Source organism: Lutra lutra, chromosome 9, assembly GCF_902655055.1.
Source record: "Lutra lutra chromosome 9, mLutLut1.2, whole genome shotgun sequence".
Classification (NCBI taxonomy): Eukaryota; Metazoa; Chordata; class Mammalia; order Carnivora; family Mustelidae; genus Lutra; species Lutra lutra.
Window position 1 is genome coordinate 129,026,353 of NC_062286.1, and position 26,533 is coordinate 129,052,885.

Sequence of the window (26,533 nt, forward strand, 5' to 3'; positions counted from 1 at the left end):
CTGAACTCCGGAACTATAAGGTAATTAATGTGTGTTGTGTAAAGCCACTGAATTTGTGACAATTTGTCACGGGTTCTGCTTCTTAGTAGTTCTGTGACCTTGGGAAACTTACTTAAGTTCTCTATGCTTCAGTTTCCTCCCTATAAAATGGGGATGATAAAGGCGATAATTCCTATCTCATAAGGTTGTCTGAGGATAAAATGGAAACATCTGCAAATCACTTGGAGTAATGCCCAAGACAAAATATGTTAACTCTTGTTAAGATTAATTGAGGGCCTAACATGTACCAGGCACAGTTCAGATGTCTTGGAATAATTTCCTCCATTCTCACCATCACGCCTGGGGGTAACAATTTCAATCCCCATTTTACAGATAAGGAAACAAACCCAGAGTAATTGGCTAAAATCTGGAGAACTGGAGTATTTTAATCTTAGCAATTTCTTATATGCACCTGGGCTCTCTCCTGATAGATGGTTGGCTTTTGTTTTTGTTTACGGGGTGCGGGGGAGGGGTGAAGAGGGCCGGTCACAGCCTGAGCAGCTGCTCTGGCCGGAAGTCCTGGCTGATACCTCCTCTTCTTCCTTCGTAGTGGAGGAGGGAGGTATCCAAAGCGACACTCACCCTAACTGCCCCATCCCGTCCATTTAGGGGTTCAGCGACTCCCCAACCCAGTTCTAGCAGTTTTTCAGCCCGATCTGGGGGCACCAGGAGATAAGCACGGCCAGAGAAAGAAGCCCTCCATCCGCTGGGGGATGGAGGGGCGCAGTCCTGCTCAAACCCCAAGGGTGCGCGCTGAGCCCCTCCTCCCTTCCCGCAGCCCGCCTAAGGAGCCGTCTGTTCGCCGCTGAATAAACAAGGGGGGAAAGCAGCGCTCAGCCCCCTGCCCCCCAGCCCGACCCCCGAACAATGCGCCTTTCTCCGAGGAGCCGCCGCCCCGGCGCCGCCGGAGCGCGCTCCGTCTCTCCTCCCCTCCCCGTGGCGGCCCAGCAAGACCCACAAACCGACCCCGTGGAAACAAAACAAAACAAAACAAAAAAAAAAATTTTTTTTTTTTTTTTTTTTTTTTTTTAAGAAAAAACAAAAAGGAAATCCAACAAAGAACTGAGCGCAGCAGCAGCGAGGGCGTGCGGACGTAGCGCCCCCTCGGTCCCCCGCAGTCCGGCTTCTGGTCCAGGCGAGGCCAGCTCCAGCGCAGAGCCGGGGAGCCCGCCAGAGCCCCCTTCTCGACAGCCCAAGTCCTGGGGGGCCCCCCCGGAGCCCCGACGGCGCCCCGAAGGCACAGTCCGCGGGGTCGCGCTCCTGCCCGGCTCCCGGCCACCGGCGGCCCTCACTTCTGGGTGGCCAGCTGGTTCTCCAGATCCTCTAGGCGCGCCGTCAGCTGGGCCAGTGAGCGGTTAAGGAAGCCGCTGGGGGTCTCGGGGGTTCCTACACCCCCCCCCCGCTCCAGCCCGGCCCCCCTCCCCTCCGGCCTCAAAGGATATGGTTCTGCGTCAGCTTCTCGAGCGCCCCCAGCGTGCGGCCCTGGAACTCCACGAGGTTTTCGCATTCGCAGGGACTTTGAAGCTCTGTGCCCGCGCCGATGCCCTCCTCTGCCAGCCGGGCACAGAGAGTCAGGGGAATGAGAATCTGCAGGAGGACGAGCCGCCCCTGGCAAGGACCTCGGATACACCTGCACCCGCCTGTGGCTGTGTATGTGGGCTTCGGATTCAAACAGACCTGGGGTGAATACCAGCTAGGTAGGCGTGAGATACTGCAAAACTCACGCAACCTTTCTAAGCCTGAGTTTCCTTGTGTGTAAAAATGGGTACAGTGGGAAACTTATTTATTGGTGGTGCTGAGGATTCTATGGGGTGTGTGTGTGTGTGTGTGTGTGTGTGCGCGCGCGCGCGCGCGCGCGCGTGTGGACATCTTAGAAGAGTATTTCTCAAAACTTTGTGCTCTTTGGAATCACCAGATCTTGTTAAAATACCGATTCTGATTCTGAATGGTCAAAGAGCTGAGACTCCACATTTCTAATTAGCTACCGAGTGATGCTGGTGCTGCTGGTCTATGGACCACACTTTGAGTAGCGAGAGTCCAAATGACAGCAGCACTCTCCAAATGAAACTTCATGCGGTGATGGGACTCTTCTGTTTCTGGTCTGTCCAGTGCCATACCCACAAGCCACGTGCAGCTATTTAACATTTGAAATGTGGCTAATGTGATTAAAGAACTAAAATTTTGAACTTTTAAAAGTAATTTAAGTGGGCACATGTACCTTATTAGAGAGGGAAGATCTAGTGTATTGCCTAGTTCAAGTATATACATTATTGTGTATTTCAGTTAGACCAGTAATTCTCCAAGTGTGGTCGCTGGACAAGCACCATCAGTACCACCTAGAAAGTTATTAAAATGCAAATTATCAGACTCCATCTCAGACCTACTGAGTCATAAATTCTGGGGTTGGAGTCTAGCAAATGGTGTTTTAAACCCTCCACACTGATGTTTAAAAAACACTCATCCAGGGGTGCCTGGGAGGCTCAGTCGGTTAAGCGTCTGCCTTCGCCTCAGGTCATGATCTCAGGATCGAGCTCTGCACCAGGCCCCCTGCTCATCAAGGACTGCTTCTCCCTCTGCGTCTACCTCTCACTCGTGAGTTCTCTCTCCCTCAAATAAATAAATAAAATCTTTAAAAAATAATAAAAATAAAAACCAATGACCCAAACAAGCAAACAAAAACCAGTGATCCAACTCTATTTCCGCACACACTTCAACATTCCTGAAATCAAAATATGTGCCTTACAATTAAATCTGGCACCTGTTTTTTTTTTTAGCGGTATATAAAATAATGGAAAGTCTTATAATGGACGGTATCTTAGATTCACCAAAATTTTGTAAACGTGTGCCCTTTCTATTGTGCTATAACAGCACAATGCCTTCACAAAAGAGTTGTTCTTATGATTTAAGAGCGATTTCTTAGTCTAGTTGGACCCTTAGCAGATTGCTGTATGATAGGTCGTCAATGGTACTGATAAGGTCCTGCAAAGATGCCTGTCTTCACAGCTGGGGAAACCAGGGGCCAGAGAAAGGGGAAGATCTGCCCAAGATCACACAGCCGATTGGTGAAGAGCCTCACCACAGACCCCAGATTTCTCTTAGAATTTTAGAGCTGGAAGCAAGCTTGGGCAGCCAGGGCCCGCCCCTGTTGCAGAAGAGGGAAGTTAAGGTAGGGGTGGAAGTTAAGTGACTTGCCCAAAGTCACACTGCAGGGGACATAAGTGTCAGGACAGGAAGGGCCCTGACAGAGCAGCTAATCCAGTGCTTCCACAATACTGTAGCGAATTATTAGAGTTAGCCTGGAGAGAGGAAGAGGGACGTAGGTAGGTAGGCGTGTATGTGTATTATGTATATGCACAGACACACACCTGGGTGTTTACATGTGTATATACACAGATGTGTATGTATATACATATATACTTTATGTATATGTATATGCATATGTGTTTTATATATGTATGTACATATATATTTTTAAAGGTTTTTTTTTTTTTTTTTTTTGACTACAGATTCTCTAGGCCAGCCCAACTAGGCCAGCTACTGAACCTAGCTCTGGAGGGGCCTGGTAATGTGAAAGAGTCACATCTGGCCTGGGTTAGAGTCTGAAGACTCTGTGGTAAAAATTACCCCCAAGAAGTTCCCTATATGACCTGTGAAGTACAGTACACAGGTTCAACAGCCCGCTTCTCCTCCACAGAGAGAGTTGGTCCCTTTTTCATCAACTGAGCACCAGATGAAGTAGAGGGACTGAATTTATGGGCGATATTGTAAAAAAGAAAAAAAATACATGTCTTTGTGGACTCGGAACACTCAGTCCTGTCACTTTGCCAGCTCCGTGTAGTTGAATTCCAACACGCATAAAAGAACATGTGAGGTGACACTGCTAGCAAGGACTCTGGCATGCCTTGGAAAAAGTTTCCTCAAACTACTGTGAACACCCACTAATGTGAGGGGCAGGAAGCCAGCCCAGTCTAGTGCTTAGCTCTGACGTCCTTGGGAATCACCCAAGGGTCTGGTTAAAGTACAGAATCTGATTCTTTCGGTCTGGAGAGCTCTGGAAATGCTGCGGTTCTAACAAGCCACCAGGTGACAAGTCTGCCGCTGGTCCAGGGACCACACTTGGAGTAACAAGGGTCTAACTAGTGAGTCCGACCCCTGGCTATAACTCTACCAAGGGAACAGGGCTGGATAGGAGAGGGGAAGCTCGGAGGCTGGGCATTGAGTGAGGGCAGATGCGCTCACCCGGGCAGATGCTGCCTCTGAGGTTGTCCAGCAGGTGCGTCATGGTGCCAAAGTCAGGGGAGTAGGACACATGCAGCTCCGCCGGCTCCGAGGCGATCTGCCGGAGCTCCTCCTCCACCGCCTTGCCCACGCCCACAGCGTACATGACGATGCCTACAGGGTCGAGGTTTGCGGTGGGGAGGGGGGGGATAGGCAGACACAGTGGGCGCCCCAGGCCTCAGTTAAGACCGCCTTCCTCATCCCACCTAACCCCAGGCCAGTGCGTCCCGTGCCAAGCCCACCTTCCTCCTTGGCCCTTGCGGCCCACACCGAGATGTCATCCTGGGAGCGGCCGTCGGTGAAGACCAGGCCCACGCGAGGCACGTTGAGGGCGCGGGGCCGTGCGCCCTGCGCCTCGGAGAAGCTGTGCTCCACCATGTGGCGCAGCGCCAGCCCGGTCATGGTACCGCGTTCCATGTATTCCACGGCCAGGACCGCCTGCTTGACCTCGGCCGCGGTACCGTAGCGCCCCAGCGGGAACTCGGTGCGCACGCGGCTGGAGAACTGCACCAGCCCCACGCGCGTGCCCTCGGGGGACACGTCCAGGAAGTCCACGATCTGGTTCACGAAGCGCTTCACCAGCTCGAAATTCTGCGGGCGCACGCTCTTGGAGCCATCGACGAGCAGAACCAGGTCGACGTGGCCTTCCCGGCACCCTGTACGGTGAGAAGAGCTTAAACTGGGGGCCGGATCCTGTGCCGGCAGCTGCCATCTACCCACCTGGTCATTCACATTTATCACATTACAGGTACCATGTGTGAAGTCCTTCCTGTGCCAGGCACTATACTAGATAATAATGGTAATAATAATAAATTAATAAAACTTTATGACAATAATAAATTTATCAAAATAATATACATTGAAAAACATATGTTGTTAATATATAAACAATCACAACAATAAATAAAAACAAAAACATTATTACTTGACAGCTTACTGTGTGCCAGGAATTGGGCTAGGTGCTTCATATATTTTTTTCTCAATCCTTCCAATAATCTTAGGTATTATCCCCACTTTATATAACCTTAGGTTCTGAAGGATAATTTGCTCTAGACTCCATAGCTAATAGTGACTGAGCGGGATTTGAAGCCAGCTCGGTCTGACCCCAAAACCCATGCTCCTAAATCACTCTACAAAGTTACCTCCCCTGTTCTGAATTGGAGACTTCGCGAGGCCCTGAAGGGGGTTCAACAATAAATTAACATAACTGGGATCCTAAGGAATTCAGGACAGAACAGAGCAGTCAGACATGCCCTATGCTACAGCCAAGGAAAGTGCTAGAAGAGGGGCATTTAGGGAGCCCAAAGTAGGAATAATTCTCTCTTCCTGGATTTGGGGAGGAAGGTTGCATGGAGGTGGTAACATCTGATTTGTTCTTCCAGGAGGAACAGGTGTGCTAGGAGACCTGCTAACCAGGTTGAGATGAGGTGAGGCAGTGGTTTCAAAATTTTGATCGCACCCCACAGTCACAATAGTACAACAGGACACCCTTCAGATGCGCACGTATAATTAAATTTCATGAAACAATAGTTATTCTTTCCACATGCAGTAAGCTCTGTTTTCTCCTTTAAAAAAAAAAAAAACAAAACAAAACTAATTTGATTTCATTATCCACTAAGGTGCCTGCACCCACCATCTGAAAAACTCAGGGATAAGGCATCTGAACTCAGGGGTAGGCATTGGCAAGCCCAGAAGACTCTCAAGCGAGGGAGAAATAGGAGCAAATGTGTACTTTTGATATTAACCACGACAGCAGAGTAGAGGATTGAGAGGAAAGAGATGGAGGCCGGATACGGCACGCCCTCCACCCCCAACCCCACCATCACCAACACTACATATTCCCAGCACACCCTTGAGCCACAGAATCAAGGATGCTCATAATGTGGGCCGGGGGGGCAGGGGCAGAGAGAACACCCTCCCATCCGTCACTCACGGTTGCAGCTCTTGCTGTCTGCCTGGAGTTGCTGGCCCTCGGGGCACAGGCAGCGGTAAGAGAGGCCCTCACTCACACACTGGAACTCGCATCCATGGTCTACACCATTGCAGAGGTCCCGGGCTTCAAGGAGATATGAGTCAGGATGGATCAGGGTGGACTCCGCCACTCAAGATCCCTTACCCCTCTGCATAAACACAAGAGACCCCTCCTCACCCCGACAGCTCCTCCCATCGGGCAGCAAGTCGTGGCCCTCTCTGCAGTAGCACCGTGGCCCACCAAAGGTGCTAACACACTCATGCTGGCAGCTGTGGTTCCCAAAGCTGCAGTGGTCAACGGCTGGTGGGAAGGAAGAGCAAGAACAAGGTGTCGCTTCTGACTGGAGCCATCACGGACCTCAGTCCAGGATGCAAGGGGTGGGGCTCGCTCACCCCTGCAGCTTCTCTGGTCCTGCTGGAGTACAAAGCCAGCTCGGCAGCGACAGAAATAGGAACCTGGGGAGCTGATGCAGTGCTGCTCACAGCCATGGGTCCTTTGAGCGCACAGGTCAATGGCTGAGGAAGAGGTGAGGTCAGCATGTGCCCTGGGAGGGGCTGCACTTCTCAGCCCCAACAGAACGGTCATCGGAGGAGCTTTTCAAAAATACCTATGCCTGGGCCCCAACCCCGCAAGATCCTGACTTAATTAGTCTGGGGTGGTACCCAGGCATCTCCGATTTCCTAGTGGGCCAGGTGGCTCTCCTGACTCAAAACCCAGCTGCCTCCTAATGTGCCCCTTACTAAGCCAGGCATAAGAACCAGAATTGACAATTGCAGAAGACAGGGCCCCTGCCCTCAAGATGCTCACTGACACAGAGGAGGACCAGGCTCTGCCGTTACCTACTGAGCCCCCATTTCTCCATCTGCAAAATGGGAATATAATGGAAGAGTACAATTGCTATTTACAACTTCCTTCTAAGGAGGGTGAACTATTATTGCCTGCTGAGTATCAATTGATGGTTGAGATGTGCAAAGATAGCCCAGAGCTGAGCTGGAAAATAGGAACTGGGGAGATACAGATTGCCATGCATGAAAAAAGTGAGAATTTGGGGTTCCTAGAAAAGAGATGGGAGTGGAGAGAGGAAGAACAAGAGAGAGTGTGAGCATGAGTTCCTGCGTGGGCTGAGGTTGCCAGCAAAAAAATCACTTCTAATGGGGCGACAGGACTTTGGGGATCAAGGGTGTCTAATATTCAATTATTAATAGTGGGTGTTTCTTTCATGTGTGTATGTTTGACTTTACTTAGATGTAACTCACACCTCTGTCCACCCCCATCTTTAGTAAAATGGACATATGCACAACTTACATGTACACACACATGTCCTTGTGTGCACAAGTGTGCAAATCAAAGAAGAGACTGATTTACATGCATAAAACAAGAAAAGCATGTGCGAGTTGAGAAATTGAGTGAGGACCCAGAAGTTCAGAATGAGAGGTGACCATAGAATGTAACACTTGGGGAATTCCCAGAGATGTTGGGGAATGATTCAAATGTTCAGAAGTCATCACATGAGGTTTCAAGCCAACCTTTTCTAAGTTCTGGAAATAAGAAGACCCCAGCTGACAGCTGCATTTTGGGGAACACATGACTTCTTTTCCCCAGTTGTCATGAGATTGAGAGTTGATATATGGAAAGCTTCAAGTGCATTGTCTAATACTAAATCGGTACTCTGTGAATGGTAGCTGCCATCATGATCAAAGGAGTGGACACACATACACACAAAAAAGCAAATTCCATTTGTATAAGGAAGACATAGTGTGCCATAGCTTTTCAGAAGACAAAAATGAAGAACCAGGCCTTGAAGCATTTGCAGAAAGAAGTATCAAGGGCAGCCCAGAAAGAGCTGAGATGCAGAAGCAGAAATGAACAGTGTATATAGAGGTGTAGGGAGGAGTATGGAGACCCTAACTGAAGACTGCAACAGTGAGTGTCTAAGCAACAGAAACAGTAAGAAGATATCCATGTGAGAATTCACAAACAAGTTTGGGAGGCCAGGTAGGAGACAAGGCTGAAATAAGGGAAAGAATGATGTAAAAAGCACACTTAACTGTGGAGTCAAGATTTCATCAAGGAATTGTGTGGCCGCAGGCAATGCTGTCCCTTTCTTGGACCCATAAAGTAAGGGCACTGAACTTTTACTCCAAAAGCCCTTCCAGACTCATTGGTCTGATCCTGGGGCAATAGGGAGCCACAGAAGACTCAGGGCAGGAGCAGCTCTCACCCAAACAGCTCTTGTTATCTGCAGCTAGCAGGTAGCCAGGGTTGCAGGCACAGTGGAACGTGCCCGGGGTGCTGACACATTGGTGCTGGCAGCCGTGTTCCCCCTCAGCACACAGATCCTTTCCTGAGGACACACAACAGTAGAATCAGCGAGAGACAGATGGGCAGAACCCTCCAACAAGAAAAAACTGGGTGGGGTCAGAGGCAGGCACCAAACTCAAGTACAACTTTAGAGGGGACAAGTCTCATTTGAGAGGGCCAGTCCAGATGAGAGGGCTTAGAGAAAGAACAGGGCCTGTGTAGCTCCCATGAATAGGCTCAGAAGGGGTCACCTGGCTAAATGCCGGCTAAATGCAGTGACATAGGGCAGGACTGCTCAGGGACAAGACAGAGGAGGTGGAGAGATACTAAATCAAGGTGGGTGAATTAATTCAAGGCGTGACTAGACCAGACCTGCAGCATTGTGGGAGGAACTAAAGTGACAGTGGGCGGGGCCATGCCCATGTGGGCGGGACATGACTCTTTCGGGTGGGCGATTGTTCTCAGCTTCGAAAGGCGGTGCTTTTTGTGCGAGGGCGATTTTGGAGTTTGACCTTAGGCCTGTGGTAAACCACAATAGCTCATCCGGGTGAGCAGGCACGCTAAATGTTGTTTCTTGTGGGCGAAGCCTAAGCAAAAGTGGGCAGAGCTGGAATTTGAAACAGCCTGAGGCAGCCGGGCGCCTCGCCACCATCTGGTGGGCGGAGCTAACGCAGGAGTGGGCGGTGCCTCCCGGGACAGAATGTTATTTACGTGGAGGGAAGCGGCATCCAAGCGTCTGGGTAGCGCGCGCCTCGCTCCAGTGCTCCCCTAACTCACCACACAGCCGGCCCTGGAACTGCAGGCCAAACTCCTGGATAAGATCGAAGGACTCAACGAGGAAGACGTGCTCGTCCAGCGGGGGAGACGCCATGGCCCGCAGGGAGCCCACGTCGGCGCGCTGCACACCCACCGCGTAGATCTCAATGCCCCGGGCGCGCGCCTGCGCCGCCACCTCAGCCACGCGATCTTGGGGCCGCCCGTCGGTCACGATGACAGCGACGCGCGGTACGCGCGCCTCCGGCGGGCGCGCACCCTCGGCCACACTGAAGGCCACGTTCATGGCGTACTGGATTGCCAGCCCCGTCATGGTGCCCTGAGCTAGCGGCACCAGCGCGCGGATGGCGCGCTCCATGTCCTCGCGTCGCGAGAAGGCGCCGAGTGGGAAGACGCTCTGCACTTGACTCGAGTACTGGATCACGCCGACGCGCGTGGCATTGGGCCCCACGTCCAGGCCGCGGAGGAGGCCCACCAGGAACTGCCGCATGGTCTCGAACTCAAAGGGGCGCACGCTGCGCGAGCTGTCAATCACGAACACCAAATCCAGGGGTCCCGTCCGACACCTGGGACCTTCGAGAAGATCAGGAAGGACTTTCCTAGGTCTGCAAAACCTCATCTTGGAGGAGATCCCCAAGAAACCCAGGGCGAGGTGGTGCCATCCCGGGGTAATAGCGCCTAGCGCAGAATTAACCTAGTAAATGTGAGTTAGATACATTGACTTAGCATTTGCTAAGGGCCTGGGCCAGATTTCCCCCAGTTCTCTATCCTACAGCTCTTAGGGCTGTTCTGAAGAGGTATTCTACAATTCGGGAGTAGGTGAAGGGATATGGCAATCTTAAATGTCTATAGGGACCAGGCAGGTAACATAAATGAGTGAACTGGTTGCGTTAGGCTGGTGGACACACGTATCCCTCCTACGGCCAAATGTGGACCCCAAGGTAACAGATCCTTGGATTTTTCAAGAGAAGTCCCAAATCGGGATTTGTATGTGAAGTCTCCCGATTTTTTAATTAACTTTTTAAAATTAGGGGCGCCTGAGTGGCTCAGTGGGTTAAAGCCTCTGCCTTCCGCTCTGGTCATGATCCCAGGGTGCTGGGATGGAGCCCCGCATCGGGCTCTCTGCTCAGCAGGGAGCCTGCTTCCTCCTCTCTCTGCCTGCCTCTCTGCATACTCTCTGATCTCCGTCTGTCGAATAAAGAAATAAAATCTTTTAAAAATTAAATTAAATTAAACACCAATGGGCAGTTTTGCGTGAGCACAACTTTGTCATCTCTAAGCCACATCCTACGGATAAGGAAATCTGAGTCCCAGAGAGGGGAAGCTGTGAACTAGAACCCAGCCCCTTTATGATTTCAGAACCTTTGATTTTTCTCTCCCCAGCAGACCTAGCTGGCTGCAGAGGGATAATCAGTTTTTGCTCCCTTCCCCCTGTTGGTGAGCCCCACTCACCTGCAAACTGGAGCTGGGTTTCCCAGGGCTGGAGAAAAAGCAGCAACATGAGCAGTGGCGAGCACAGAAGGCCCCTCATGGCGCTTGAGTGGCAGGGAACAGAAGTATTGGAGCCTGGACCCTACAAAGAAAAAAGCAAAGCAATAATGTTTACAGAACTCTTATTCTGGGTGATGGGCACTTGGAGGGGGAGAAGGATTATGGATTTTTTTTTTTTTTTTTACTAATCTCTCTACCTTTGTGTATGTTTGAAGTTTGTCATAATAAAAAAATATTGCATTTACAGTGCTGGGCAATACAAGGAATTCTACTCTGCCGAATTGCAGAATAGTAAATAAATAGAAAGTAGATTTTAAAAATAAAACATTTAAAAAGAAAAGACCCTCTAAAAGAAACAAAAACAAAAATAAATGAAAAAGAAAAAAGACCTTTCTGAATACCGAGCACAGTGTTAAATGCTTCTTATGCACTCGGACATTTAATCTCGGCAATTCTATGAGACTAAGACCGTTATTGTTCCCATTGTACAGATCAGGAAACAGGCTCAGAAAAGGTAAACTCTGGTACCCAAAGTCGCTTGGCAAGAAAGTGGTTCACCACCGTACAGTCCTATGTTGAAGCGGTTCCCAACACCAGCGGCGCGTTCCGCTCCGCGCGCTCTTCTCCCGGGAGAACCTCTGCAGACGAAAGCCTGCCAGACCCCCTCCTCGCCCCCCTTCCCCTCCTCACATAAGGCGCTTCTGTGTGGCCGTCCTTCCAACACACGCACGCGCGCACACACACGAACGTACACACTCAAACATGCACCGCCAAGCCTCAGGCCGCCGGGGAGAGCCGCGCCCTTTCACGGGTCTGTGGGGGTTGGGGACCCGCAGCACCGAGGCCAAAACCCACCACGCAAGTTTGGCGCCTCCGCTTCCCTCCTGCTCTCAGGAGAGGCCGCCAGGGGGCGTCTTCCTGGGTCTGGCTGCCTTGGCTAGGTGGCCGTGGGAAGCCCACATCTGCCTAGCAGGTGCCCCTGCCCAGAGCAAACAGTGGCCGGGAGCCCGGAGGCCTTGGAGATAAGCCCGGGGCAGGAATATATCCCGCACAAGGGCCAAGAAGCAGGCGCGCGCAGGGTTCCGGGGACAGCTGCGTTGGATGAGCCCGGAGGGCGGTGAGTGGGGCCCGAGTGTGGCCATGGACCCTGTACGGGCAACAGGTGAGCGCTCACTCTTCCACTGCCCTTGGAGACGGCCCTTGATAATCCCGAAGAATTCCCGTGCACAGATGGGAAAACTGAGGCCCAAGAAGGCTGCCCGCTGAGCTGCAAAGGAACCTGCGATTAGAACCCGGGACTCCTGGCTTCCTTTCTCCCTTCTGGGCTGCCTGGCTGCCTAGCAACCTGGCTCCTCGGAGTCACTAAACCTCTCTTCCTTACATCTCCTCCTACTGCTCTGTACCCCACTCGCACTGCTCTGTACCCCGCTCCCACTGCTCTGTACCCCACTCGCACTGCTCTGCACTCCGCCCCGCCCCCGCCCCATGCTGAAGCTGCCTTAGCCATTTTTCTGTTGCTTGTTTCTTGGCAGAGGGGACCAGCTGCCTTAACGCAACCGCAGCCCCTCTACCCCCCTCCCCCAATTCCGTGAATGGGCCTATTCTGAGCAAGGTCGGATGCCTACAGCTCGCTCATTCCAGGAGGCCTTTCCGACCCGGATCCTCTCCGCCCTCGCCTTTCAGGCCTAGTAGGAGAACAAAAATCCCTCTGGCAGGGCCCGTGGTGGGAGGTTGAGTAAGCCAGATGTTTCAGCTGCCGCTGGAAACTGGAGGGTGCAGAAGGCCTTCCCTAGCTTGGGCCATAGCCAGGGCCATCACCTCTGGGGCGTGAGGGGCCCAAGAGAAGGGACCTTTGCCACCTCCCGTTCTTCCCCGCCTGCAGAAGCCTCAGGGGCCCCGAATCTTGATTAAGATTCCCCCTTATCCTGCTCTTGGCCTGAGCCCACGTGTCGCCCCCACCACCACCCCAGAAATCCTAGAGAGTTAAAATAGCGACTGCCTCAAAGCCCATCACCTTCCCAACCCTCTCATTCCACGGAGGGGGAAGTAAGGTCCAGAGACTAGTGTCTTGCCCAAAGCCACACAGCAGTGTGGTGACAGGTCTGACACTAGAGCCCTGCGCTCCTCTGAGGAGTTAATCCTAAAGTTGGGAAGATTCGGAAATGCCTGAGGGTGCGGAGACCGGGCTCGAAAGGGAGGAGAGGTCTGTGAATAACCCCCCAAGAGTTGGCTGAAGAATAAACACCGCGGGGACGTTCTTGGCGGTTCCTCGAGGGAGGAGATTGGGTGGAAGTCCCCCTACCCATGGTGGCCTTGTTGATGGAGGTTGAACTTGGAAAGGACCCCACAGAAATGACGAAGGGCACTGCGAGTCAGTTGGGGGCTCCGTCAGTGGTACAGCCGCGGTAAAACATGGTCGCCCGGTCTGGCTTGACGCCTGCTCCCCCGCAGACCCCTCAGCGCCCCCAGGCCCTTTGACTCACCTGAGCCTGCCGGACAGCTCGGAGGCGCGGCCGCAGAGCGGAGCCCACGGGCGGAGCCTCCCGGGCAATTGGACCAGGTAACGGCGCAGGCAGCGTGCCCGAGATGGGGACTGCCAGGCGGCTGGAGCGAGCCGAGGCGGCGGCCGCATTTAACCCGGGGCTGGCGGTGGGGAGGGGGAGCGCGGGCAGCGACCCCTCCCACCGGCAGCGAGCGCTCCCCGTTCCTCCGAGGGCTGGGGCGGGGCCAGCGCGGCGCCCCTGCGCCTGCCACCCCGGGAGCCGGCGGCGCGAGCTGCCGGGTCGGAATTCGGCTCCCAGCGGGAGGCTGGGCGGCTCCGTTCTCGGCCGCCGGAATGTGTCGGAAGCCTCCGAGGCCCTTCCCGGAGTAGAGCCCCAAGGGGTGGAGCGGGGCCTGGCTCCCGCGGCCGGCTGCCGGGCCCCGCTTTCGAGGGCGCGGCCGGGCTCCTGCCCTCCCGGGCCCCTTCCAGGAGGGAGGAGAAGCCCTGGACTCTGGTCCTGCGCAAGGGTGAAGGGTTCAGAAGGGCGGCCGCAGGGTGCATGGCTCCCCAGGCCCCATCCGCTGGTGGTTCCTCAAATCTCTGCCCTCGCGGACTCCCCCACCGGATCTCTGCGATTGCTCAAGTCTTGGGCCCACCCACCACCCTCGCTCCTCAAAACCCCCAGGCCGCTGGACTCTGGCTGGCCCAGTCCCTTGATTGTGGAGGTCTTGTAATTAAGGGAAGGAAGGCTACGACAGTAACAGGCCCCTCCTCTTGGGAGAAAGGTTAGGAGGGGTGCTTTGACCCCTGAAGGACCCAAATGTTCCCCCCAGGATCCTGGGGGCACTTTTTTTTGGGGGGGGGCTTCCATGTTTCCAGGCTTCTGAGGACAAGCAAGAGAGCACTCTGGGCCCCCGGGGGTCCAGCAAAACTCTTCTCCCCCGCATCGAGATGTCACTGGGGTGGGCCCCCTCAAAGTGGAAGGAAAGCATGCACCCTCCCATACTCAGTCTCCATCCCAAGGTGGGCACAAGCGTGGCCTTTGTGCCGCTGGGGCCTCTCCCCAGTGCTTCAGGCTGCACAGGGCACGGGCATGGTGCCAGACCTGTGGAGTGGTGCCTGGGTGGTCCTGGTGGGCGGTGGGCTCCGTTTGGCCTCATTGAGTACCTGGCAAGCTAAATATTTAACCCACGACTTACACCCAAATCCCCTCTCTTGCCTAAGGCTTCCCCTCCCTGATCCCCGGTGGAGCGGGCGGGGGTGGGGTGGGGGGGGGAGCAGAACTAAATTAGTCCCTTGCCCCCATGCATTGCATTTCATTCAACCTGCTTGCTGGGGTCCATGCCCGCTCTCCCCTAACAATCGCTCCTGCCCCGCCGGCCTGCCCCCACTCCCAGGTCCTCCCCAGAGCGCGTCACGGTCCTGAGGGAAGGCGTGCGCCAGTGCCTGCAGCAACAGGGTGCGCAGACTGTGCGGATCCTGCACGCTAAGGTGGCCCAGAAGTCCTACGGAAATGAGAAGCGGTAGGTGGGTAGGTGCCTCAGAGGCCCCTCCAAGCAGCCACCTTCCACTCTATGCTTGCCTCCCAGTTTGGTGCCTTTTAGAACCCTGGGAAGGACTCAGGGCTCAACTTTTGGCCAATCACAAACCTTTTTCATCAGCCCCTGCTAGCTCCCACTTTGGAACATCCCTGTGATTCTACAGTCCCCACTCACTCATCCATCCATCCATTCATTCCTTCTGTCTTTCACCAAGGACTTAGTGGGCATTTATCAGGTGCCAGGCTGGTTGGACAGCACTGGGCCCAGCACATAACAGCTCCAGATGTCAGGTACAGCCCCTGCTCTCAAGGCATCTTCACTGTAGTGGGCAAGAGACAGACCACAAACTCCCCACAGATGAGTGATCAAGATCTTTCCAGATCGTGAGAAGAGCTAGAAGAGTGATAGAATAGCATAATATAGCAGAAACTGAAGTGGGGGGACACTTGAGCTAGAAATGTCAAGATGGTGGGCAGGCCTTTTAAGCAGGTGACAGCTGAACTGAGACGAACATGAAAAAGACTCCAGACTGGAGAAAATCCAGGAGAAGTGTGCTCCCATTAATAAGAAAAGAAAATGCGCACACCTTGAAGCTGTACCAGCTTGGCCTATTCTGGTGCAAAAGAAGTCAGAGGGGCTGGAATTAGAAAAGGAGAGCGATGTTACAGGGCATAAAGTCAGAGAGGTAAAGCAGGGGCCACATTATGTGAGGAGTTCGGATTTAAACCACCGAAAGGTTTTAGGAAGAAAAGCAACATGATTGACTAGTGCTTTTAAAGAAAGGAAAAGACAGTGTGACTGCTTTGTGCAAAGAGGTGGGGGGGGGGGGTGGGAGCGGAGAGAGCCGTGGACTGCTGATGCTGCAGTCCAGGCAAAATTGATAGCCGTCGGGATTAAGGTGGAGGTGGTAAGAGACCCTTGGATTCTGGATGTGTTTTGAATGCGGGAGACAGGACTGATTAATGGGTTGAGTGGAAGAAGTGATAAAAGAAGGTTCAGATGTTAATGGGGTCCACAGTCATGGAGAAGCCCCGGGAGGGCGGTGGGAAATGTGGAGGAACCATCAAGGATCCTGCCCCATTTATGCTGCCTTTGAGAAGTCTAGAGAAGGTCAAGTGGAGGACGGACGTGCGAGTCCAGCGCTTGTTTGCATGTCTCCGCAGGTTCTTCTGCCCCCCGCCCTGTGTCTACCTCGCAGGTCCTGGCTGGAGAGTGAAGCCAGTGCAGGGCCAAGGTGAGGGCGGACTCCTGAGCTGCCGGGAGCCTCCCCCTGCTGGGGGACTGCGCAGCGGGGCCTGGGAGCCCGGCGTGTCGCAGGCGCAGTGTCGCCGCGCCCTCTGGCGGCGAGGACTCAGCTTGCCTGCCACCTGAGTCCTTCCTGAGCCCGCTCGCGTCCCTTTCCAGCCCACCAGGCAGGGGAAACCGGGCCCACGGTCTGCGGTTACATGGGACTGGACGGCGCGTCCGGCAGCGCCGCCGAGACGCAAAAGTTGAATTTCGAAGAGCAGCCGGACTCCAGGGTGAGAGCGCACGGGATAAGGTCCGAATCCTGCTCCCATCCCTGCCCCTCCCTCGGCTAGGAGGGGTCCTTTGCACCCACCACCCTCCCCGAAGAAGCCAAGAGATAGGTAGAGAGGCGGGAGGACCGGGGTTCTGCCTCGAGGGTGAGCCCGGGAGCTGGGATCGTGGGGCTTCATGTCACGTCTGATGGGGCAGACCTGGTGGCGGAGAGCTGAGATGAGACCGCCCCGCGCCCGCGCACCCCGTAGGAATTCGGTTGCGCCAAGACCCTGTACATCTCGGACGCAGACAAGAGGAAGCACTTCCGACTGGTGCTGCGGCTGGTGCACAGAGGGGGCCGAGAGCTGGGCACCTTCCACAGCCGCCTCATCAAGGTCATCTCGAAGCCCTCGCAGAAGAAGCAGTCGCTGAAAAACACCGACCGTGAGCCAGGCGGGGCGTGAGCGCCGGGCAGGGCGGGGATGGGCCACCAGGTCTGGAGCCGCGGAACTGGGGAGGGCGGAGGCCTAGACTGGAGGGGTGGGGCCAGAGAGGGGGAGGTGGAGCCTGGGCCGAGAGAGGGGCCGGGTCTGGGGAAGCAGGTGCGGCGGAGGTCGGAGATAGAGAAACTAGGGGAGCAAGAGCAGAGAGGAAAGGGGACAGAGCCCACACCCTGGGAAAGGGGGCGGGAGGTGGCGTCCAGAACAGACAAAAATGGCCTGCAGGTGCTGAGCTAAAGACAAATTAATTAAAAGTGACTGAAATTTAGTCAAAAGTACCAATTCAGTGGCTGAGGTAGGCCTGGCTCTGTGCTAGCCTGTAAAAAAAGGACAAGTGTCTGTTCTGGAGGAACCCACCGCCTAGCAGGGGAGGACACACATCGCTTATCAAAGAGACAGTTTGAAATAAGTACTACCCTAGATGCCGAGTGACAAATCCCAGGGCTGGGGGCTTTGAGAAGGGGGTGGGGCTGAATAACAATGACGACATCACCACTACCCTGGTAGGGAGGTGGGGGAAGACCTAGGGAAAGGTGGAGCTTTCCTGGCCAACATTAACACGAATCATCCTATTTGATATTTATCGTGTCCCTCTGAAGTGGGTACTATCATTGTTCCTATGTCAGGGATGAGGAAAAGGAGGTCTGGAACATTCATCCATTCATGTAATGAACTCCTGGGGCCTATCACAATTCAGGTGACAATCCAGGTGACTCGGCTAAGATTGCCTGGCTAGGAAGAGACCCAGCCAGGATTTGAACTTGAGTCAGTGTGCCTCCAGAGCCCAGCTCCTGTCCCTACATCATATTTACTTTCTGTCTATTAAAAAACCTGGTAGAACCTCTCAGACCCAGGCAAGGCTCTGTCCGGCCCTTGGTATCAGGTAGGTGCTATAGTGTGGTGGTTAGGAGTGCAGATTCTAAAGCTGGGTGGGTGGGTTTGAATCCTGACTCTGCTGAGCACCAGCCAGCCTTGTGATGTGGGGAGGGTAGCTCTCTTGAATAGAGATAATGTCTGTCCCAGAGCTCTGTTGAGAGAATCAAGTGAGCTAGCACGTATAAAGCATTTAAAAAAGTACCTGACACACAGCAAATTTTAGCTATCATTATTATCCAATGGATGGGAACTTGGACTAAGTATAAATTGAGCACCTACTGTATGCCTAGCAGGCGAGAGAGGGAGATGACCCAGTGCTTTCTCCCCAGGTGGTCAGAGCTCAATCAGAAAACAAAACCATGGCTCTGAGTGTGAGTGATAAGCAGGAAGAGATCAGTGCCAAGCCCTGAAAAGATCACACTGCTGTCTCACACCACATGGTCTTTGCTTACACAGGCCCTGAGCAACTCCTACCTACTTCCTGCTCCCCAGCTGAGAGTATAACCTCCTCCAGGATGCCCTCCTTCACCCAGCCTTACCACATCATTTTGAAATTTTATATATATGTCCTTCCTCTCTGAGAACGTGAACTCCTCCGGAGCAAAACTGGGTCTAATTCACCCTTTGGTGCCCAGTACCCGGCACAGTGCCCGCCTGAAAGAAGGCACTTGGTGAACAGTTGGTAATATTACTTGCTGAGCTGGGATGCCCAGGCAGCAAAAAAGGAACAGGCAAAAGTACAAAATCAGGACTACCACAGGTGCTAGGTAAATGACCATAAAATCAGCCCAGTGTGTCTAAGCCAGTGAGCATATGAGGGGACTGACACAGGGGACAGGGGACCAGAAATTGTCTGGCAAGTACAAGGAACCAAGCCAGGCTTGGATGCTGATTTCGCCTCCCCTCACAGTGTGCATATCCTCGGGCTCGAAGGTCTCTCTCTTCAACCGCCTGCGCTCCCAGACTGTGTCTACGCGCTACCTCTCTGTGGAGGATGGGGCCTTTGTGGCCAGCGCACGCCAGTGGGCTGCTTTCACGCTCCACCTGGGTAACCACAACAGCAGGCCCGGGACTGGGTGCTTCGCATGCATGAGTTCACTCCACCTTCCCTATAACCCCTTGAGGAAAGTATACTTTGCCCATGGAATTAAGGCTTGCCCCAAATTCCCGGTGAGTCTGTGACTGGTCCAAGCCATTCTGGCTCCAATGTCCAGCCCTCTCCTCTCCTCTCAAACCCCATCCCAGGAGCAAACATTTTTAAAGATAGCCACAGAGGACCCCTCCAGGACTGCATGTCGACCCCACCCATAAGACCCATGTGTGATGTGGGGTGGAGCTAGAGGCGAGGAGGGCAGGGTTGGGGGCAAAAGCTTGAAACCCCTGAAACCTTCCTTTCTTCCCTTCCCTTTTTTCACCCCAGCTGATGAACACTGTTCTCAGGGGGACTTCCCGCCTCGAGAAGGCTACGTCCGCTATGGCTCCCTAGTGCAACTTGTCTGTACTGTCACAGGCATCACACTACCTCCAATGGTATGAGAAGGGAGGGCATACCTGGGGGGAGAGGGAAGGTGCATATGGAAGGTGTGACCCACAAGGGCAGGGCCAGAGGCTGAGAGCCCAAGGCATAAAGACACCTGTTCTCACTCTGGATACTCGGGGCTTTGTGGGGCTGGATGGAGGTAAAGGGTGGGCGGGGCGTGGCACGGGGTAGGAGGAGCCTATCAGTGACCGCATGGCTATTGGATAGCGGGAAGCTAGCCTGGAGGGCAGCCTCTGGCCACCCAGACACCTCACTGCCCTGCACTCCTTCCATTGTAGATCATCCGCAAAGTAGCCAAACAGTGCGCCCTCCTTGATGTGGACGAGCCCATCTCTCAACTGCACAAGTGTGCATTCCAGTTTCCTGGTGATCCTCCCGGAGGGGTGGGCACTTACTTATGCCTGGCTACAGACAAGGTGGTGCAATTCCAGGTGAGGGATAGTGTACTGGCACCAAGCATCCTAGAAAGCCAGAACACAGAGAACCATAGGTCATAAGATCATCACCATCACGGCTGCTGCTTACTGAGCAACACCACCTCCCTTAAAATGTTGGAACCGCAGACTATCAGGACAGAATCCAAGAATGAAGAAAAAATGGTAATGATATCATTGAGCCATGCTCCTTCCCAGAGAATATTAAGAGTCATAGAATGTTTGAAGATAAGGTTATAGAACGAAACTTAAATTCGCAATAAGGAATAGCATGAGTATTATTGTGCAGAGATCATTAGAATCATAAAATGTTAAGCCATAGAATTATAGAATGATCACTTCTCGGCCTTTTGGCTAAGATCAAGTGTAGAATTATAGAATGTGGAAAATTACTATTATTATTACTGCTACTATTATTATTATTAAGCAGTATAACTCCCAAAAGAATATTGTCATAGAATGTTGTAATAAAAAAATTATGTAGAAAGTAACATTATTATTGAGCAATAATCCCTCCCAAAGAATTTTCTTAAAATGTAGAATAGGGGCGCCTGGGTGGCTCAGTGGGTTGAGCCTCTGCCTTTGGCTCAGGTCATGATCTCAGGGCCCTGGGATCGAGTCCCGCATAGGGCTCTCTGCTCAGCGGGGAGCTTGCTTCCCCTTCTCTCTCTGCCTGTCTCTCTGCCTACTTGAGATATTTCTCTCTCTGTGTCAAATAAGTAAATAAATAAAATGTAGAATAGAATTGCACAATGTTAAAAAATAACATTCTAAAATCCTAAGAAAATGGGGCGCCTGGGTTGCTCAGTGGGTTAAGCCTCTGCCTTCAGCTCAGGTCATGATCTCAGGGTCCTGGCAGAGAACTCCACATCGGGTTCTCTGCTCAGCAGGGAGCCTGCTTCCCCCTCTCTCCGCCTGCCTCTCTGCCTGCTTGTGATCTCTCTCTCTGTCAAATAAATAAATAAATAAAATCTTTTAAAAATAAAATGAACAAGTAGAAAAGAAAATAGACTATTAGAAACTAGCTAGTTCAGCGAACTTATTTGCCCCTGGGAACATAAGGGTCTTGTCCAAGCTCACAGGGCAGGTAAAGCTCAGAGCCTAGGACTGGACCCCAGAATGCAAAGACTCAGGCACTATGCTGGCTCCCCCATGCCGGTGGCCACCATTCCCTCGTCTCCTCGAAGGCCTCCCCCTGCCCCAAGGAGGCAAACAGGGCGCTACTCAACGACAGCTCTTGCTGGACCATCATCGGCACCGAGGCGGTGGAGTTCTCCTTCAGCACCAGCCTGGCGTGGACGCGGGAGCCGGTCACTCCGGTGCCCCTCATCAGCACCCTGGAGGTGACTCTGGGCGCTGGCGGGCGCGGGCGGGCGGGGATCTGACTCCGGGAGCGGTGGAGGGGCTGGCGATGGAGAGCAGCAGGCTCTCGGCCACGGCACCCGCTCCCTTCCTCCCTCAGCTGAGCGGTGGGGGCGACGTGGCCACGCTGGAACTCCACGGTGAGAACTTCCACGCGGGGCTCAAGGTGTGGTTCGGGGACGTGGAGGCGGAAACCATGTACAGGTACAGCGGGCGCCTCCCTTGGGCCGCGGAGGACCGTGCGGGTGCGCGTCATCGGAATCACTGCAGCCTTAACCTCGGTGCCACCCCCAGGAGCCCGCGGTCCCTGGTGTGCGTCGTGCCTGACATAGCCGCCTTAGGCAGCGACTGGCGCTGGCTGCGCACACCCATCACTGTGCCCGTGAGTCTGGTGCGCGCCGACGGCCTCTTCTACCCCAGCGCCTTCTCCTTCACCTACACCCCGGAGTACAGCGCGAGGCCCGGCCCCCCGGGCGCCCCGGAGCCCGCCCCAGACGCCGACGCGCTGCTGGAGAGCATCCACCACGAGTTCACGCGCACCAACTTCCACCTCTTCATCCAGACTTAGGTTCCCGCCCACGGCAGGCCTGGGCAGGTGTTCTGGCTCCCCAGCCCTGGCCCCTGCTCCTTTGCGGCCAACTGAAGGCCAAAGCCTGGGTCTGGGGATGCTCTCGCCATAGAAACTGTCACACACTTGTCTTTATATATCCAACAAGACATGACCTGAGTGATGCTGTGTGTCTGCGTCCAGACACGAGTGTGGCTCTCCCTGGGTTTGTCCGACTCTCTCTTTAAATCAAGCAATCAATCTCTCTCTCTCTCTCTCTCTCTCTCTCTCTCTCTCTTGGAGTAACTATGCACGGCTCCCTACTTGTGTGTCCCTATCCCTCCAACTTTGTCTCTCTTTCTTCCTCCAAGTCTCACTAGGATTTCACATACTCTTAGAGGTCAGGTCTGGGGTGTTTACCCTCCATGCAGTTGTGTCTCCTCTTGAAGAGAAGACACGTAGTGTCACCCACGCAGGCATGGAGCATGGGCTCCTGAGACACACCCTGGAGCATCGTGTCCTACTTGGAGTGCTAGACCTGCCCTGGAATGCCAGCTGCCTAGAGCCCCGGGGCCTGCCCACAGCACTGGCTCTTGCCTGGGTCACTTGGAACTGCCTGGAGCGCTGGGGTCCACTTGGAGCAGTAGGTTACTCCTAGAGCCCCGGGTCTCACCTGGAGCACTGGGCTCCCGCAGCACACCCAGTCCCACCTGGCGCAGGTGCTTGCTGGAGCACCAGGTCCCATCCTGAACACTGGATCCCATGGGAAGCACCAAGCCCCTCCTGGAGTGTGAGGGTCCTGCCCTGGAGTGCCGGCTTCCACCCTGGAACCCAAAGACCTGCCCCTCCTCGAACTCACACACGATGGCTGGACCAGGCACAGTACCCTTGCCTGTGTCTGCTCTCTGGCCTATGGTTTCGGTGCCTGGGACAGTGGTCAGGTCTTGCCATCTTAACTGTCCCCCCAGGCACTTGTCTTGCAGGTCCAGCAGGATGCAGTCCTGCAGATCAGGGATTCCTCTATGCCAAGGGAGAGTCTGATCTGCATGACCCACCGCCCCAAGGAGTGGGGTGCTTAGTGTACTCCCTCCCACCCTCTTCTGGAGAAGCAATGGCGTTCAGAAGCAGCTAGCATCCCCGAGCTCCTGTCCTTGCCCCAGGGCCCACCTGCTGGCTCTGGGGATGATTTACCCTCCTAGCTATGCACCCCCACCAGTCCATGCAAAGATGTTCCCGGGGCCCAGGGCAAACACAGGATACAAAACACAGGACAACTCCGGGCAGAACTCCTGGGATCAACTGGGCAAAAACCAGACCACTCTGCATGGGGTCTGGGGACCAAATCACAGTCCATCCTGATCCACCTGCCCCTACTTTGTCAAGTCTGTGGTTTACAGGAAAGCAGAAAAACCAGGCAGGGTCTTGGCTCTGGCCTTTGGAACCAAGGATGTAGATACACCTTGGGTGCCAGAGACCAGAACCAGTCCCCATGCTGCCCAGTGGAGACAACTGATCTGAAATTTGGGTTCAGAGCTCTTACCCCTCTCGGCCCTTCCTTGAATTGTGAGCAAGGGCCCATTTCCCAAGGGGAGGAGGTGACCTTTGCTCTTTAAACCTCCCAAAGTCTTCGGGAAGCTCTGTCATCTGCCATCAGCCAGCTAAAACCCGCTATGGCAAGGAAGGAGAAGCTTGTTGAAGGACCCTCGTGCCCCTGAGAACTCATCCTGGCCCAGGAATGCAGCGAACAAGTTGAATGGGAAACGGCCCTTACTTGAGAGCCTGCCTCACGAGAGTTTGCTCTCATGGCCCCGTGATGCTGTTGAAGAAGGAAGCCACTTGTAGGAGACTGAGTTTCACAGCACACCACACAGGGCACTGGGGCATGAGGGCCCATTCAGCTCTGTCCTCAAGGACTTCCTCTGCCACTCCACAAGGCAGGAGTCCTGGAAGCCAAGATCCCAGGTTGGCCTGAGAGCCCAGGCCCAGCGGTGCAGCTCTGTCTTCTTTTGTACTCCCCTCGGGGAACCGTAGTGCCCTTGGTCCCACCTGTGTGCCCACGTGGAAGTCGGTGACCTCACAGCTCCAGCCCTGGCCTGTCTTCTGAGTTCCAGCTGCTGTTCTATGCTTGGAGGTCCTCCTAGCCCCGAACCTGAATCCCTCTGACATCTTGTCCCCTCCCTGTCCACCCCTCCCATCACCTAGTAACCCATCCCCTAGCTTCTTCCCTCACACCTCTCCGTCATGGAGGCCTAAGGGCTCCACCTCTCCACCGTGTCTCTTACACTAGAATAGGCCTCCTTCTTTCCTCTCCCTCCACCTACTACGCTGTTCTCCAGATCCAGCTCAAATATCACCTCTTCCAAGATTTCCCCAGGGGAGGAGCAGCTAGCTACATACCTTATGGGTGGGACCCAGTGCAAAATGAAAAAGTATGTGGGGGACAAAAGGAGAAAATGAAAAGGTATGGCACCTTGTTCAAACATTAAGAATTTCAAGACAGTGACACCGGCGCGTAAAAATCAAGGCAGGCCCTTGTAAGTACGGAGCCTTGAATGACAGGCACAATTCACATACCCTGGCCCCACCCTGTTTCCCTAGAACTTCACCGGGACCCTGTGGCCACCCACCCTGGATCAAAGGGCCTTATGTACATGTCGATTGTCCCCTCTAGACTGTGAGCTCCTGGGGAAAGAGGCTCATGGCTGTGTCCCAGAGGGCACACTGGCGTACCTTGAACTTTGAGTGGGGCTCAATAAATACCAAGAGCTGTGGGTTGCATTGGCAATTAGGAGATTTGCAAGTGCAAAGTGAGGCCAGCAGGTGGCACTGTTTCCCGCCCCAAGAGTTAAGTTTTCATTTACGTCTCATTCAAGAACTATTCGGGTCTTTAAAACCTAATCTTAACATTTTTGCGCTGTCGTGATCAGAACCCCAGGGTGGAGAATCCTTGCTCTAGTCCATAGTTCTCCAAGTTTTACAGACGAGGCAACAGGCTCAGAGAGAAGGCCCACGAAACTCCAAGAACAGGCTGATGGCAGAGCCCAATTTAAATCTTATACTCTTGATGCTAAATCTGGGACTCTGGGGTTCTCAGAACAAGAATAAAGTCAAAATCTCGGTTCTAAAATCTCCTAGTTTACCAGCTCACGTTGCCTGAAGTTCCACCATAACCAGCCTAGTCTACAGACTTAAGCATTGACTCTTGGGTTTCTCTCTCTTTTGTTTCTTTTAAGTGGGGTTTTCTCAGAGGAACTATTAAAACCGCAGTGTGGGTAGAATTCTCAGACACCTTCCTCCCTGGGGAAGACTGTAGACTGCTGAAGGCACAGACCGCAAAGACAGCAAGGGAGGGAGGAAACAGCTTCAAGGGGAATGAAACCAATTAGATAATGTCCACTAAGTTCTGTAAGAGTCATCCCTGACCATACTCACCAAAAAAAGGCCCTCCAGGCAGGCTTGGCTCTCTTCCCAAACCCCAGGGAAAAAGGCAGGTGGGGCAGTAGTGGCACAATAATGCTTTCAGGGGCCGAAGGGGTAAACACCTGCTCCAGCTGGCTGCGCGCCCCAGAGGCAGGCAAAGTTCTAGGGGAAGGCAAAGCCTTGTGACCAACTTCTTTATGGATTCACTTTGATGATAGAGGGCTAATGGGGAGCCTACTCTGAAGAGCTCATCCCCCAGCCCCCATCTGGTTCAAACCGTCCTCCTCTCCTCCCCAGCCTTGGCTGGTGTCTGGAAGGGTGCCGTCCACGCCTCATCCTGACAAGGAGTATCCTGGGCTTGGCTGATTTTGTCCTGATACACATATATCTATTCCCTTCTCACACTTAATGATTCATATGTATTTTCAGAGGGATCACCTTAAAATCAAGGAATACAAATGGTAGCTATGTATGGCTCCATACAGCCATCTTGGAGGCCAAGTTTTATGTTGAAGCTGGGCAGGTTCGGCAAGTTCAAGTCGCTTAAACGCTCTGTGCTTCTGTTGCCCCTTCTGTAAAGGGGGAAGTATTGGTTTCACAAGGCGTCACGAGGAATAAAATCACCAATATATGTAAAACACTTTCAACAGGACCTGCCCCACTGTCCCCACTTTATATGGGAACCTTGCTGTCATTGTCATTCCTCCAGAAGTACATTTAGAGGTGATCCAGACATTGTGCTCCCCTCCATTTCACAGATGGGGAAACTGGTGGCCCAGAGGCAGGTGACCTTCCTGTATTAGTATTCTATGTCGTGTAACAAACTAGCACAGATATAATGGGTGAAAAATAACACCTGTTTACTGTCACATAGTTTCCACGGACTGGTAGTCCAAGCAATTGCTTAGCTGGGTCATCTGCTAAGGATTTCCCAACACCGTAATCAAGGTGAGAGCCAGAGCTCACAGGGCAGTCTGTCTGAGATCAAGGATCCTATTCCAAGTTCACAGTTGGCAAAACTCATGTCCTTGTAGCTGTAGAACTCATGGAAGGTTGCTTCGTCAAGGCCAACAGGAGAGCATCTCTCTTATCAGGAAGGTTCCAGACCCTCTTATCTGTGCTTTCTAATCATTATGCCTGGCCCGCCCAAGGTACTCTCCCTTTTTACTAATTCAAGAATCAACTAATTTGGGACATCAGTTACCTCTGCGAAACCCCTTTGCCTTTCCTATCTAATGTAACCTGGTCATAGAGGTGGCCTCCATCATGTTCACAGGTCCTGTCCACGTTCAAGGGGAAAAGAATAACAGGTGTCTACAACAGAGGGCAGAATTATTGGGGAACACCTTAGAATTCTGACTCTTTCATGCCCCAAAACTACATAGCAAATTCCTGGCAAGGGGGAATCTTTTTGGCCTATAGGCCTCCCCATGCCCCATGGAGGAATTGCCCCATATAGGGATCCATGTTTTTACT

The 26,533-nt window shown here is 53.4% G+C and overlaps 2 protein-coding genes and 1 pseudogene across 5 annotated transcripts; 2 read left to right on the forward strand and 1 right to left on the reverse strand.

Annotated features, from left to right (window-relative positions):
- Positions 1-436: 436 nt before the first annotated feature.
- Positions 437-13,918, reverse strand: MATN4 (matrilin 4). 4 transcript variants are annotated; one of them, XM_047744650.1, is made up of 11 exons: positions 13,339-13,874; positions 10,817-10,937; positions 9,368-9,937; positions 8,511-8,633; positions 6,682-6,804; positions 6,467-6,589; positions 6,251-6,373; positions 4,560-4,973; positions 4,279-4,431; positions 1,482-1,589; positions 439-1,386 (listed from the first exon to the last, which is right to left on the reverse strand). In XM_047744650.1, exons 2-11 carry the CDS (start codon positions 10,893-10,895, stop codon positions 1,328-1,330), a joined length of 1,875 nt encoding a protein of 624 aa, XP_047600606.1. In that variant the 5' UTR covers positions 10,896-10,937; positions 13,339-13,874; the 3' UTR covers positions 439-1,327. The 4 variants fall into 4 exon arrangements, with proteins under 4 accessions (XP_047600610.1, XP_047600606.1, XP_047600607.1 ...); XM_047744651.1 differs by having other exon boundaries at positions 440-1,386; positions 10,817-10,930; positions 13,339-13,918; XM_047744652.1 differs by lacking the exon at positions 6,682-6,804 and having other exon boundaries at positions 441-1,386; positions 13,339-13,841.
- On the forward strand, positions 11,945-22,703 carry RBPJL (recombination signal binding protein for immunoglobulin kappa J region like). Its single transcript, XM_047744655.1, has 12 exons — positions 11,945-12,017; positions 13,307-13,415; positions 14,735-14,860; positions 16,042-16,112; positions 16,283-16,398; positions 16,648-16,822; positions 18,665-18,802; positions 19,175-19,284; positions 19,573-19,725; positions 20,916-21,071; positions 21,191-21,294; positions 21,385-22,703. Exons 1-12 carry the CDS (start codon positions 11,957-11,959, stop codon positions 21,656-21,658), a joined length of 1,593 nt encoding a protein of 530 aa, XP_047600611.1. The 5' UTR covers positions 11,945-11,956; the 3' UTR covers positions 21,659-22,703.
- LOC125110086 (uncharacterized) lies at positions 20,063-20,144 on the forward strand (annotated as a pseudogene).
- Positions 22,704-26,533: the final 3,830 nt, after the last annotated feature.

What these genes read in the sequence shown, in the direction of transcription:
- MATN4 (XM_047744650.1), bottom strand. Translation starts at nt 10,895, where the DNA reads ATGAGGGGCCTTCTGTGCTCGCCACTGCTCATGTTGCTGCTTTTTCTC. An exon ending in AACCCAGCTCCAGTTTGCAG is followed by an intron (nt 9,938 to 10,816) that starts GTGAGTGGGGCT and finishes ATCTTCTCGAAG; the next exon opens with GTCCCAGGTGTCGGACGGGA. An exon ending in GGACCAGAGAAGCTGCAGGG is followed by an intron (nt 6,590 to 6,681) that starts GTGAGCGAGCCC and finishes CCTTCCCACCAG; the next exon opens with CCGTTGACCACTGCAGCTTT.
- RBPJL (XM_047744655.1), top strand. Translation starts at nt 11,957, where the DNA reads ATGAGCCCGGAGGGCGGTGAGTGGGGCCCGAGTGTGGCCATGGACCCT. An exon ending in TGCTTTCACGCTCCACCTGG is followed by an intron (nt 18,803 to 19,174) that starts GTAACCACAACA and finishes TTTTCACCCCAG; the next exon opens with CTGATGAACACTGTTCTCAG. An exon ending in ACAAGGTGGTGCAATTCCAG is followed by an intron (nt 19,726 to 20,915) that starts GTGAGGGATAGT and finishes GTCTCCTCGAAG; the next exon opens with GCCTCCCCCTGCCCCAAGGA.